Here is a 13469-nt window from a genome sequence, read left to right as displayed (position 1 = left end):
ATGGAATGGCACGGATGGCTCTGTACTAATGCAAGTAGCAAAATTTACTGCACACCCACGCCTGGTTTTCCTTTTCCTCTTAATCGCTTACTCTTCTTGCTTCTATAGAAAGAACCAAGGTCCTGAATGATAAAACAGTTTTGAGAATCAATAAGGAAATCTGATATCCAGGATAAGCAAATGCAGATTAACCCATTTGTGCATCTTTTCTGCTGCAATAAATATGAATAATGACACTTTGGCAGTTTAATAGCCATTTTTGTGCTCCCATGGCCAAAAAAGAAATAGTTCAAGCATTTATATACTATTCAATTGTATGCAACGAATTCAAGAAAAATCTCCATGTCATAAAAGGATATGTCAAGGTCTTAACATTATAAAAAGTAGAGAATGCAGAATGCAGTCATTAAACTATAACTTATATTTTAAATAAACTAAATTCTGTCACTAATGACAAACTGAGAACATTTTTTACTTAAGAAAGAAGTCCATAATATTTTATACCGCCATATGATTACTTGAGGGGTGGTTTTTGCAAACAAAGTAAGTTAAAAGATATCTTAAGAAATATTATTTGTTCAACACATTGTACAACTTTTAAACTATTCAAGTGTTGAACATTATGTTCATCATGGAGAAATCAGAAAATGAGACATGAGAAAGCTTGAATACAACTCAAGATAACAAGTGATTTTCTATGGATACTGTTCAGGCTTCTAGGAACTACAAAGTTAGCATAAGCCAGGAAGGTCTCTGTTATCCTGACAGTCATCATATTTAATATTTTCTAAGTGATCTCCTAAAGCTGTTCTCCACTAGAATTTTTTTCCTGTCTGTGACACATTCATTGTAGAAAACAAAAATATAAAGGCAGGATAAGAAGAAAAAAAAAGGTATCTCTTTTTCAAGAAAGAAGAATGAGCTAGAAATCTGACTTAGAAAAATGAGTGCAAAAGGACTCTGGAGAGTCTGCCTGCAGCACAGGCACCTGCTGGCTAAGCTGGAAATCCTTCATGGAGCTTCAACCCCAGGGAGGGAAGATGGATGTGAACAGCAGGAGAAAAACCATTTAGTAAAAAAAAAAAAAAAAAAAAAAAAAGAACAACCCATGGGGCGCCTGGGTGGCGCAGCCATTAAGCATCTGCCTTCGGCTCAGGGTGTGATCCCGGCGTTATGGGATCGAGCCCCACATCAGGCTCCTCCTCTATGAGCCTGCTTCTTCCTCTCCCACTCCCCCTGCTTGTGTTCCCTGTCTCGCTGGCTGTCTCTGTCAAATAAATAAAATCTTAAAAAAAAAAAACAAAAACCCAACAACTCAGTCTTTCTCCTTGCTTCTATATCAACCTCACCAACATTCTATTTCCAGAAGTAACAGTGGCCATTTTAATTTGCTTAGAAAATATCTTTAATGAAAATTACAGCACCATTCCACTAAAGATAAAGTTTCCCCGGAGTCACAATAACTTCTCCCACCCTCAAGGAGACACTTTCTCCCCTGGCACTCTCTCCAATTTCTTTACCTATTTCTAGACTTCAACCTTGATCCGCACTCCTTTGCTTTCTTACCATCCTTTTACTGGCCCTATGGACATAATTTGAGACAATGATCCTTGAGTGCACTTAATTCACTTAAATGCTAGGCAGTAACCAATTGATTGCCAGTCAAAGTCAATGGGGTATAATGGGCATCTCTGTACACACCCATCCTCAAGGATTAGGATTTTGAGCCAAAGACAAGCTGGGAGTGCTCACATTCAGTAGATTAGAAATAATTTGAGCTAATAGACACTTATCAGCTATTACTTTTGATTATTATTATCATAAGACATCAAAGTTTAACCAAAAAAAAAAAAATACTGTTAGAACAAATGATACTGGTGACCGGTCATGGTCTTTCATTGGTAATGAATATAATAAACCATATCTCCACCAAGATATCTATTTTTACTTTTTCATCCAAAGGAAATTTGCCTCATCCCACATCTATACATATTCTTGGTAGATATAAAGAATTTAGCCATTCCTTTCCTAATGTTCTAAAACTCTTACTATGGCTATTTTCCTGAGATGTGAAAAGTAAAACAGGCCTTGCACTGAATGTGTCTCTTCCATATTTTGCCCAAAGCAACTGACATTACTGAAAAACTACCCAAACACATAACCAAATTTGAGAGAAATACATAAAGGGCCTTTGAGTAGACCACCAATTCAGCTTAAGGATAAGACTGTAAAAGACTAATTGTTAGATATGACCAAAATGAATGAGGTATGTATAAAATAGGTCTAAATAAAATACATTTACGTTTTCATGGCTATCCTATCTTACGTAATATAGACTAAACGGTAGGTAACGTGGTGTAGGAGTCAGCTCGGGGGTTAAGTAACCTAGATTTTAACTGTGGCTCTACTGCTTTTTACTGTTATCTTCCGCAAATTATATAACCTTTCTATACCTCAGTTTCCTGTCAAGTTTCATAATAATTATATCTATAATCACAGGTCGTTTTCAGCATTGAATACATATAAATTCATATGCCTGTCACATCATGAGCAATAAATATCAGTGGTTACCATTATTAGTATTATAATGCTGATTAACTAGAGCCTCTATCACTGGCAATTAAGCTGAAGACTGGCAGCTTTCAGCCTCAAGACAAAAAAAAAAAAAAAAAAAGCTAGCTGACAGTAAAACATCGAACTGCATGGTTTAGACTTACTTGCTGCTATTCATCAATCCCAGTTCACTTTGTCTGAAGAATCTAGATCCACAGTTCATCACAGTCAAAATAAAAAGGTTTTGTTCCCAAGATATTCTGATCAGTCGAAGCTTACTGTTAAAACTCTTTTAAAAGTTCATATCGAACACATACAAGTTCTTCCTAAACTAAGGGGCAAATTTAGAATTTAATTTTTAAATGAACTGGAAATAAATGTAACTGAAAGATGAGTTTAACATATCTTATTAAAGGAACAAAAATATCTTTTTCTTTTCTGCCTAAAGCTTTTATCTTTGTAACCTTTGAAGAAAAGGTTTTAATAGAACTTTAAAATCAGGATGATGTATCTATCTGACTCGAATTAAACTACCTTCAACAAGGCATAGAATGTCCTTGCAGATAATACAAGTCACTATCTTCTTCGTCTTTTTTTTTTTTTTTTAAGATTTTATCTATTTGTCAGAGAGAGACAGTGTGTACAAGCAGGGGGAGCAGCAGGCAGAGGGAGAGCAGGTTCCCTGATGAGCAAGGAGCCCGATGTGGGACTCGATCCAGGGACCCTGGGATCATGACCTGAGCCACAGGCAGATGCTTAACCGACTGAGTCACCCAGGCATCCCAATACAAATCACTATCTTAAGGAAAGATCATGGACATAGATTTCATTTTATTCTAAATATAAAATTGCAGTCAACAGCAAAATCCAGACTGAGAATCCACATAGGATAAACAATTTATTTGTTGAAGAAACAACATATAAATTGGAAGGGGGACTAAAAAAAGAAAGATATGGGGAAACCAAAAGATTAAAAGAGACTTTTTAAAACTCGTTAAAAATACTTCAAATAGGCAAATTAAACTGCAGAGATACAAGCTCAGGTGATAAGACAATACACCAAAATGAGGAAATTATAACCATAAAAGTCACAATACTATTTACAGGTGTATAAGAGGAGGAGGAGGGGCTGGGGTTTGGGAAGCAGCACACAGGAGAGCTGGTCAAGCACTATTTCTTGAATTGGAGAGTGGTTATAGGGTATTCGCCTCAGCAATTTCTGTGCCAGTGCTATATTTTACCATTTAAAAAGGTTTTGGGGTGCCTGGGTGGCTCAGTCAGTTAAGCGTCTGCCTTCAGCTCAGGTCACATCTCAGGGTCCTGGGCTCCTTGCTCAGCGGGGAGTCTGTTTCTCCCGCCCCCCTCCACCCCACCTCCACTCCTGCTCCTGTGCATGCTCTCTCTCTCAAATAAATAATATACTTTAAAAAATTTTTTAATTTAAAAATAATTTAAGAAGAGGTTTGAAAAAAATAATCACAATCTAAAAGATTCTCCAAAGTAGCTATTTTATATTTTTTCATGCAAATGTATTCCTTTTCCCACATTCATACTCACACCCTTAAATAAATGCATCGCACCTGAGTTTCACAAATAACGGTTCCATGGCACCTGAGCAGAGTCATTTACTAGATTGGTGTCTAGCCATTGTTTAAATCTGGCCTAATGATTTTTTTTTAAGATTTTATTTATTTATTTATTTGAGAGAAAAACAGAGAAAGAGACCACAAGCAGGGTGAGGGGCAGAGGAAATCTCAAGAAGACTCCTCGCCCAACAGGGAGCACCATACAGGGCTCAAGATCTCAACCTGACCTGAAATCATGAGTCAGATGCTTAACGGACTGTGCCACCCGGGAACCCCGATTTGGCATAATGATTTCGATTTTGATTTCATATCATAAAAGTAGAGTTTTGTCTTGATTTCATATACTCTTTATTTATTTCCCTTCCAAAAGAAGAGCCAATTTAAAAAAACACACAAAAGGGGCGCCAGGGTGGTGCATTCCGTTCAGCGTGGGACTCTTGGTTTAGGCTCAGATCATGATCTCAGGGTCGTGAGATCGAGCCCTGGGTGGGGCTCCATGCTCTGTGCTCTCAGCATGGAGTCCGCTTGAGATTCTCCTCCCCTTTCCCTCTGTCCCTCCCACTCGTGTGCTCGCTCTCTCTCTCTCTCCCCCCCTCACGCTCTCTAAAATAAATAATCTTAAAAAGAAAACAAAACTCAGCATTCTCAGGAAAGCCATTATGGGCTTAATTTTATTCCTCTGAAATTCTTACGTTGAAGTTCCTACCACCCCAGTTCCTCAGACTGTAACTGTACTTGAAGATACAGTCTTTAAAGAAGTAATTAAGTTAAAACGAGGTTGTTAGAGTAGGCCCTAATCCAACATGAGGAATGGTCTGTTTAAGAAGAAGAAATTAGTGGGGCACCTGGGTGGCTTAGTCGTTAAGCGTCTGCCTTCGGCTCAGGTCATGATCCCAGGGTCCTGGGATCGAGACCCGCATCAGGCTCCCTGCTCAGTGAGAAGCCTGCTTCTCCCTCTCCCACTTCCCCTGCTGGTGTTCCCTCTCTCGCTGTGTCTCTCTCTGTCCAATAAATAAATAAAATCTTAAAAAAGAAGAAGAAGAAGAAATTAGAGGGCTCCCAGGTGGCTCAGTTGGCCAGGCGTCTGCCTTCGGCTCAGGTGGTGATCCTGGGGTCCTGGGATTAAGCCCCATATTGGGGCTCCCTCTCCCTCTGTCCCTTTCCCGCTCAGGCGCTCCCTCTTTCTCTCTCAAATAAATAAAAAAGAAGAAGAAATTAGAGCACTGACACACACAGAGGGAAAACCACGTAAAGGCATAAGGAGAAGGCACCATCTACAAGCCTCAGAGGAAACCAACCCAGCTAACACCTCAGTCTTGGCCTTCTAGCCTCCAAAACTGTAAGAAAATACATTTCTGTTGTTTAAGCCACTCTGTGGAACTTTGTCATGGCAGCCTTAGCAAACTAATACAGAAGGTAAGAAAAAAATTTTTTTTGAAAAAGTAGAAGGAAGGGAAAGAAAAAAATAGGAAATGTTACACTTTTAGCTCTTAATGTATAGTGAAAAGAAAAGCCTAAGAAAATTCTGAGTCATTAGTAAAGAAAAGAGAACTAACCGATTCCATGTAAAAAGAAACACCCCAAAGAGTGAAGCACAAAGGGCAAGACATGAGGGAACCAGCAGGAAAATAATCTTCTACTAACTGAATTGATGGGGCAAGATTCAGAGCTTTCAGTGTGGTTCCTGGAAAAAACCCAGAGGAGAGTTTTGAGTTAGAGGTTTAAATGGACTAGAAACAAATGGAGGTGATGGGTGAGATCCAAGTGGTTTTCTTAAGGGGAGAAATGTCTTCTGACCCAAGGGTTTGAATGAAGGTTGGATTTATTATTTCCCTGGTTTAATAGGCTTGGGGGGGTTAGGCAAACCATCAACAAAGAAAATGCAATTCCCTGACTAGAAAATCAGCAAAGATTATGCAGAACGTCAGAGCTCTAGGTGTTATATACACCCATGTTCTAATGATCTCAGAGTGGAGTCAACTTATTCGATGAAGTACGAGTTTCCTGAAAAGGGATATTGCTGTAGCAACAGCAAATAGCTCTTTGCTAGGTCTGCCCTCTATGCTCATATACACATTTCATTATTCCACTGACAGGCATAAATGGAAATAGTGAACTGCCTGTTTCTTTTCCTCTTTAATTTAACAAAGGAGTAAGATACACTCTGCATTCAGAAAAGCATCATACAAAATAGGGAAGTGAAGTTAAATAAACAGGGAAGAGAACAGAAGCCCAAAGATTCTAAATCTAGGTCATTTTTTCTAACTCCAACAAAATGGCACCATTCTCCTATGTCATACCCTGAAGAATCCAGATGCCCTTTCTGCATGAAGGCAGTGAAATGAATCAACCAACCACTCAATCAGCCATCTTAACATCTTCCTTTCTGGAAGGATTGGTATAATTATTATAATTAGTTCACTTGTAAAAATCAGCGGATTTTATTTTAAGTCTTTGTCAGAGATGTCTACCCATGATATAGAAATCTTGCTTGAAAAGCACGATACTACAGTGCAGGTATGTATGACAGCAACTATCTAAAAAAAATTAAAATATAAATATGTGCATAGGACTAAACAATACAAAAGGACATACAACAAACGGAAAACAAAGTTTACCTCAGTGATGACTTTAAGGGTGATTTTTTCATTTTTTCCCCACTTTTCTCTACTTGTAATTTTACTAAAATGAGTCTGTATCAAATTTATATTCAGAAAAAGAAAGCAAATATATATAAAGGGCATTATAATTCTGATAAAACAGAACAGGTAGTCCGAACACTGTTCAGAAGAAAATAAACACTCGGCTAAAACATACTACACAATGGGCCTATAGAAACCCCTGGGTGGTATTTGGTCTCACATATCCTCAGATAACATCCTCAGTAGACTGGACAAAAATACACATTCCTATGCCTATAATTGGAAGAGGCTTTTATTTACAAGTCACCTTTTCAGAGCTTACCTGACAAGAACCAGCGTCCTACGATTTCTCTCACCAGGAACTTAAAAACCCCCGGGGCCTTCCCTGTAGACCTAATAAATTTACCATTTTACCAGGGGAACGTCTTTTCCAAGTGAATGCAAAGTCATATACCTACTCTGGACCCAAGATTTTACCTCTTGGTTCTTAGGACTAACCTTAAAGGCAAATTCAGAAACCATTTTCTGTGATATATTCTAAAAAAGAACCACTCGTGCTACATTAATCCCATAAAACAGAACTCCAACAATTCCTACAGTATACTAACAATTCTTTCTCTGATAACTGAAGGTTTTTATTCACAAGTGGGTGATACGCTTTCTTGAAAAATTCTCAATATAAAACCCCCAAGACTGTACATTAGAAGTATCAATGAAAATTGAAATCAGAATCAGTATTTTAAAAATTCTCAAAAAATCTCCCCCAGAGGGAGACAATTTTACTTACTTTAACTTCCACCGTCTTCCCATGTTCGACGTATCTCTCTATGTACTCAGAGGACAGCAAATCGCTGTAACAAACAAAAACGATGATTAAGAGGACCTTGAAAATGTGAATCATCTGAAAATTGCCAACTTTACACATACCAGCTTTATGATTCTTTAGCTCATATTTCAAAACAAAAACAAAATTTACAGGTCTCTCTCTCTCTCTCTCTCGCAAACATACACACACCTCTTAGTACTTTTCAAACAAAAATAAAACTTAATAGGTCTCTCTTCCTCTCGCTCTCTCTCGTTCTCTCTCTCTCTCTCTCACACACACACACACATCCTAGTACTTCTAAAAAAGTATGAGGTTAAGTCACCTGTCACCCCTTGCTTAACAGAGCTTATCCCACTGACCTAGTTCAGCAGTTCAAGGAAACTACCCTAAGCACACCATTATTTCCAAGACATCTTATTCTTCCCATTTTACTTCAGCTTTTATCAAATAGTTCTGATTTGCTACCATACTTTACTATTTTTAATGTGTGATATTTTAATCTAACAAAATATTCCCTTCTGTCATAGAAACATTAAAAAGGAGCAAAGAAAGGTTGAAGAAATGAGAAGGAATATGCTTTGAGCATTTTTAAATAATCCTTTTTGAAATCTCTCCTAAACAACCTTCTTGTACAATTTAAAAATGTTGATTTACATTTTCTTAAATATTCTTTCCTTTAATTTCATATATGTGAAAAAATTTCCCCTAAAGGTGGTGCCTCAAGACACAACTTCCATAAAAGTCTTAAAGTCTTAAGATTTTTAAAGCACTAAAATATAAATAAAATTAAAATCATTAAATAAAAATAATTATGAAGCTATAAATTTCTTTAAGACTTCATTTATTTATTTGAGAGAGAGAGTGCACAGCAGGAGAGAGAAAGAGAGAGAAAGAACAAGCAGGGTGTAAGGGCAGAGGGAGAAGGAGAAGCAGGCTCCCCCCTAATCAGGGAGCCCAACATGGGACTCGATCCCAGGACCCTGGGATAATGGACCTGAGCCGAAGCAGATGCTTAACCAACTGAGCCCCAGAGCTATAAATTTCTAAATCTACTCTGTCAATAGATATTCAGCCAACTAAAAAATCTGTTTCACAGTGCTCTGAATGTCACTATGCCAAAATTATCCCAACAACCATTTAAAAAATATGAATTTCTGGGGCAACTGGGTGGCCCAGTGGGTTAGGCATCCAACTCTTGATTTTGGCTCCAATGATGATCTCAAGGTCATGAGCTCAAACCCTGCATCGGTCTCACACTGGGTGTGGAACCTGCTTAAGATTCTTTCCCTCCCTCTCCCTCTGTCCTTCCCTGCACCCCCACACCCTGCTCTTACACATACACTCTCTCTCTCTCTTTTAATGTGAGCTCACAGGTCTGCCATGATAAGCACCATGCCTACAGTTGCTTGAAAGGCAAACAGAATGATCAAGCACGTGTTATATTAATGCAGGCACAATAATCAATTTCCTACAGTATCTGATCCCTACATTACCATTTAGGAAACCTATAGTTATAGTCTAACTCCTTGTTTCATTTATCCTTGGAATACATTTTCCTACTGATGTTATGCGGGAACCAGCTAGGATGCTCAAAGCTGCAAGATGCAGAAAACACAACTAAAAGTCGCTTAAATAATTTATATTTATAGGACCTTTATATCTTATTTCTTATTAGAAATTCCAGGACAGGTGTAATGTGAATTTGCTTCTGCAAATCTCCAGATCTGTTAGATGAATAAATTTGAAGTTTACAAAATATATGCAAACACTCCTAAGATGTTTTAAATATAGATGAGTAACTAGTAAACAAAATGTTGTTAGATGTGGCAGAATGCATAGGATGTGTAAAATATAACTAAGAAGATCATGTGTGCATTACTCAACGATAGAAAGGGATGGGTGACCAAATATCTAATATTCATGAGGCACCTGGGTAATAAATGCTCATGACATAATAAATATACAGAAGATACTAAATATCCAGGATACACTATACATAAATACTATTTATGAGGTTTTAATTCAATCACCTACTGGTGACCCCGAGGGCTTCTCAACTTCCACACGACTGACACTTTGGGCCAGATGATTCTTTGTCCTGGGGAGTATCTTATACACTGTAGTGAGTTTAGCAGCATCCCTGGACTCTCCCTACTAGGGGCCAAGAGCATCACACAGACACACCAGTCATGATCATCAAGAATGTCTCCAGACATTGCCAATATAGACTCGGGGGTAAAACTGCTTTGGTTAATAAGCACTGCTGACACCATTTCTGCACCATGTTTTCTTTGCCCAAAAAACACAAATAGAATTCATGACTGTTCAGCAAGCTAACCAGCAATTTACAGCTCCCGACCAAGCCTACTCATCTCCGTGTAACTCAGAAACAGCAAATGGGTGTCGTTAGCTTGAACTGCTTTCCACCTATGGAGCCTGCCCAAAGCTCCACTCTGGTCCTTGAAACCACATCATCAGCAGGGAAGGCAGATGCAGCAGAGCGAGAAGCAGAACTTATGAACACCACGTACCCCGGGTTTAGCTGGAGGGATCCTTCCATCCACCTTGCACCCTATACTAAGGATGCCAACCTACCCATTTCCTTCTTGCTTCTCATCATGCCCTTCAAAGTAATTTAGCAAACCATGTGACTTGAAGACTATAATCTGGTCTGTGGGGGCTAGCTTGTACACCTGGGAGTACACCTGGGAGTTACTACCTATTACATCAAAGCGATTTCCCACCAGACATCGGGGCAATTTGCAGAGTTAGCTCGTGTGGTGGCTCAGCACACAGATGTGACCAGACATAAGGTCATCTTCCTGCTCTGCCACCAATATGGTGAGTGACCTGTCCTCTTCATTGGCTCCTGTCATGACCCCAGCATGGCCACTGCAATTCTAAGCATTTCATGTAGATAAAAATATCCCGAGAAAAACCCTGTATTTCTTTGAAAGAATCAGTAAACTCTTCACAGAAAGCCCCTTGCATCCATCTTCTCAAGTATGTTTTGCCAGAATTACCTTACTGGGCCTCACCAAAACAAATCCTCTGCCTGGGACATTTGCCTTTTAACAATCAAGTTTTCCTTCTCCAGAGCCTTGCGTGAACATCATGAGTACTCAGAGAGAGTGAACAGTGTTGGGGGGAGGGAGGGTGGTGGAGAGAATAGCTATTGGGCAGCCAACCAACAGCTGTCTTTCTTTTCTTGTCCATCTTTCCTTTTTTCCTTCTTTCCTTCTTTCTTTCCTTTCTTCCTTCTTTCCTTCTTTTCCTCCCTCCCTCCCTCCCTCCCTTCTCATGGGGATATGAGAGAGTATTTCACAAATTTCAAAGGACTTCTAACAAAAGTAAAGCTGCATGATAGAAATCTGCCTTGAGCAAAATATGCCATTGTTCCAGCATCCACATCTCACCCAGTGCCATACGCTACACAGGAGAGGTGCCAGCCAGATGTTTGCGAAGGACTGGCCCCCAACCTTGTATCAGCCTCAACTTCCCAGGAGTGGGGGAGGAAAAGTGCCATACACATGCAGTGTTTATTAGCAGAACCAACTGTTATTCCCTCTTGGGAATCTGATCAAGTAAATTCACAAAATAATCATTCAAGGAAAAAGAGGCAGAAAGTCAAAAATGAGCAGACCCTGGAGAGAAACGGAGTTGTGCCAGTGGGGAATACCAGAGGGAAAGCCCCCAATACTTTGCTGCTCAGGTCCCAGGATCCAGAACAGCCCATCCCTGATGCTGAGTATCTGTGGGATCATTTCTCCATCATCACATGAGTAAATCCCCATTAGCGGAGCTAGCATGAGTGAGATCAAAAGCAAATAGGTATAATATCATTAAGAGAAGTCATAGTGATAGTAGAAATAACAAAACAAGTTTTGAGTCTTGCAGGTTTGCAAAGTTCAAGGGAATATTTTCCTTTGAATTATAAAATCTAGGAATTAGGAGTGTATGAGTCACCACACAAATGTAATTACAGCAAAGAAAACCCTGTGCTCAGGAATTATGCAGCTATTTCAATCAAGCCTCTATACCTACAAGTAGTGTTGGAAAGGGTTCCATGTAATTTAAACTAAAAACAGCCCAGGCAATTGGGTTTTGTTTGTTTGCAGTATTGTGGAAGTCTGCTAAGTATTGTTATTTTAATTATTAGGCTGAAAAACCTGCTATTTAAAATGTCAATTTTCCTCTACTGAAGCATAAAATCTTTACTACCATCTACTTAGAACCTAAGAAAATTTTCTTGAAGCTGCCTAAGGTAGAGATAATCAAAATTACCTTAAGTTCTTTTCCTTAGATCGTCATTGTTTATTGTTCAGTAGGGATCTACTTAAATAATTCCAAGTGTAGGAAAATGGAGGAGTATCTCCTTAACATTGAGAAATTTTTAATTTTACTGTAAATTGATAAGACAGAATTTACTGCATGTTAACTAATGGCTTACTCAAAACTGATGTATGAATCCTAACTCGTGAATTTTGAAAGATGAAAGTGAAAATCATTTTCAATCAAATTCTAAATCAAAATCATTTCAATCAAATTTATGAAGAAAGTAAGGAGATGCTTTTAAAATTAGAAATGCATTCTGAGGCGCTTTTTTTTTCCCATTTGCATCCCATAATAAGCCTGGAGTAAGGAAAACAAACAATGTAAACATTCTCAGTCATAATAATGATTACTCTTTGTCTAGAGGACAACTGTCATGAATCAGAGGCAGCTGGTTTAGTACAAAGACGCTGGAGTTTAAAAACAAAACTAATATTTTGATTTCCTATCCAAACTCTGCCATTTACTTGCTATGTGACCTTCGTCAAGTTATTTAATTTCTATGACATAATTTGCCCATGTTCAAAATGGAGATAATATGAAGTTGGAGGTATTAAACCAGAACGTAGATGAAATCCCTCCCACATCCTGATTTCAATCACCCCACCCACTACTCACCCTCTCCTATCCAACTTTCCCTAGAAATTTCACTTCAACTATTTGGAGACTTAAACTATGAACACTACCTACTACTTCTGCACTGTCCCTCCCTCCCTCCTGTCCATCTAATCGAGTTTATATTCTATGCCCTGTCATGATAATCACTCTCTTGCATACACTCTAAACTTCCTTACTCCTCTCCCTCTGCTCTCTCCACTACGCTCACTTGCCCAAACCTCAAAAGTTAACTCTTCTAATAATCAGTCTGTCCTCAAAACGCAGAACATCCTGAATGGCGACACAGTGAACTTAGGATCACAATATCAAGTGGTCCCCCTTAGCACAACATTGCCCATAAATCCACTAGACTTTCCTAGTCAATTTTATCTAAGACCTTTCCAAGCTTTTCTCCCCAAAGTATTCCTTCACCATCACTGATGTTGATGACCTCAATTCTGTATTCACTGGGAAAATGGAAACAGAAAAAGACTATTTCATCTTTCCAAATGAGACACCAACCTTCACCCCTGTTTCTGAACCAGTCTCTACAAGCATGTGAAACAGGCATCTCAGACTCAACATGAATAATGCATCACTCTTGCAGCCAAATCCCAATATTCAAGTCTACCTTCAAAATAGTAATACATTTACAGTAAAGAAAAATGGGGCACCTTAACCAAGTGATCAATTAACATCATCAATAATGGAAGAAACCAAAATCTTGTGCTCCTGAAGTGATACGCTGAGAAGGACACATCATTTACAGTATCCCCACTAAAAACACCAACGGAATAAACAAATGAATGAAGAAACCTGAATAAGCATTATATTTTCAAAAAATAGCCTTAGAGCAAAGATCTAATCGAATGTACTGCCAGTAAAATGTGACCTTGGAGTCAAGATCGAATTAAAGGATGTGGATGTAACCTT

The 13469-nt window shown here is 38.6% G+C and overlaps 1 protein-coding gene across 11 annotated transcripts in view; it reads right to left on the bottom strand.

Moving 5' to 3' along the window:
* ADAM22 (ADAM metallopeptidase domain 22) overlaps window positions 1–13469 on the bottom strand; it is a 215519-nt gene that overhangs the window by 102366 nt on the left and 99684 nt on the right. For all 11 annotated transcript variants that reach the window (XM_034667309.1, XM_034667300.1, XM_034667303.1 and 8 more), the window contains exon 4: window positions 7569–7632. In XM_034667309.1, the coding sequence (XP_034523200.1) occupies window positions 7569–7632 (64 nt within the window). The remainder of the gene's footprint in view (window positions 1–7568; window positions 7633–13469) is intronic.

Source organism: Ailuropoda melanoleuca, chromosome 1, assembly GCF_002007445.2.
Source record: "Ailuropoda melanoleuca isolate Jingjing chromosome 1, ASM200744v2, whole genome shotgun sequence".
NCBI lineage: Eukaryota > Metazoa > Chordata > Mammalia > Carnivora > Ursidae > Ailuropoda > Ailuropoda melanoleuca.
The sequence above is the reverse complement of the archived record's forward strand: the minus strand, read 5'-3'. Positions and strand labels throughout refer to the sequence as shown.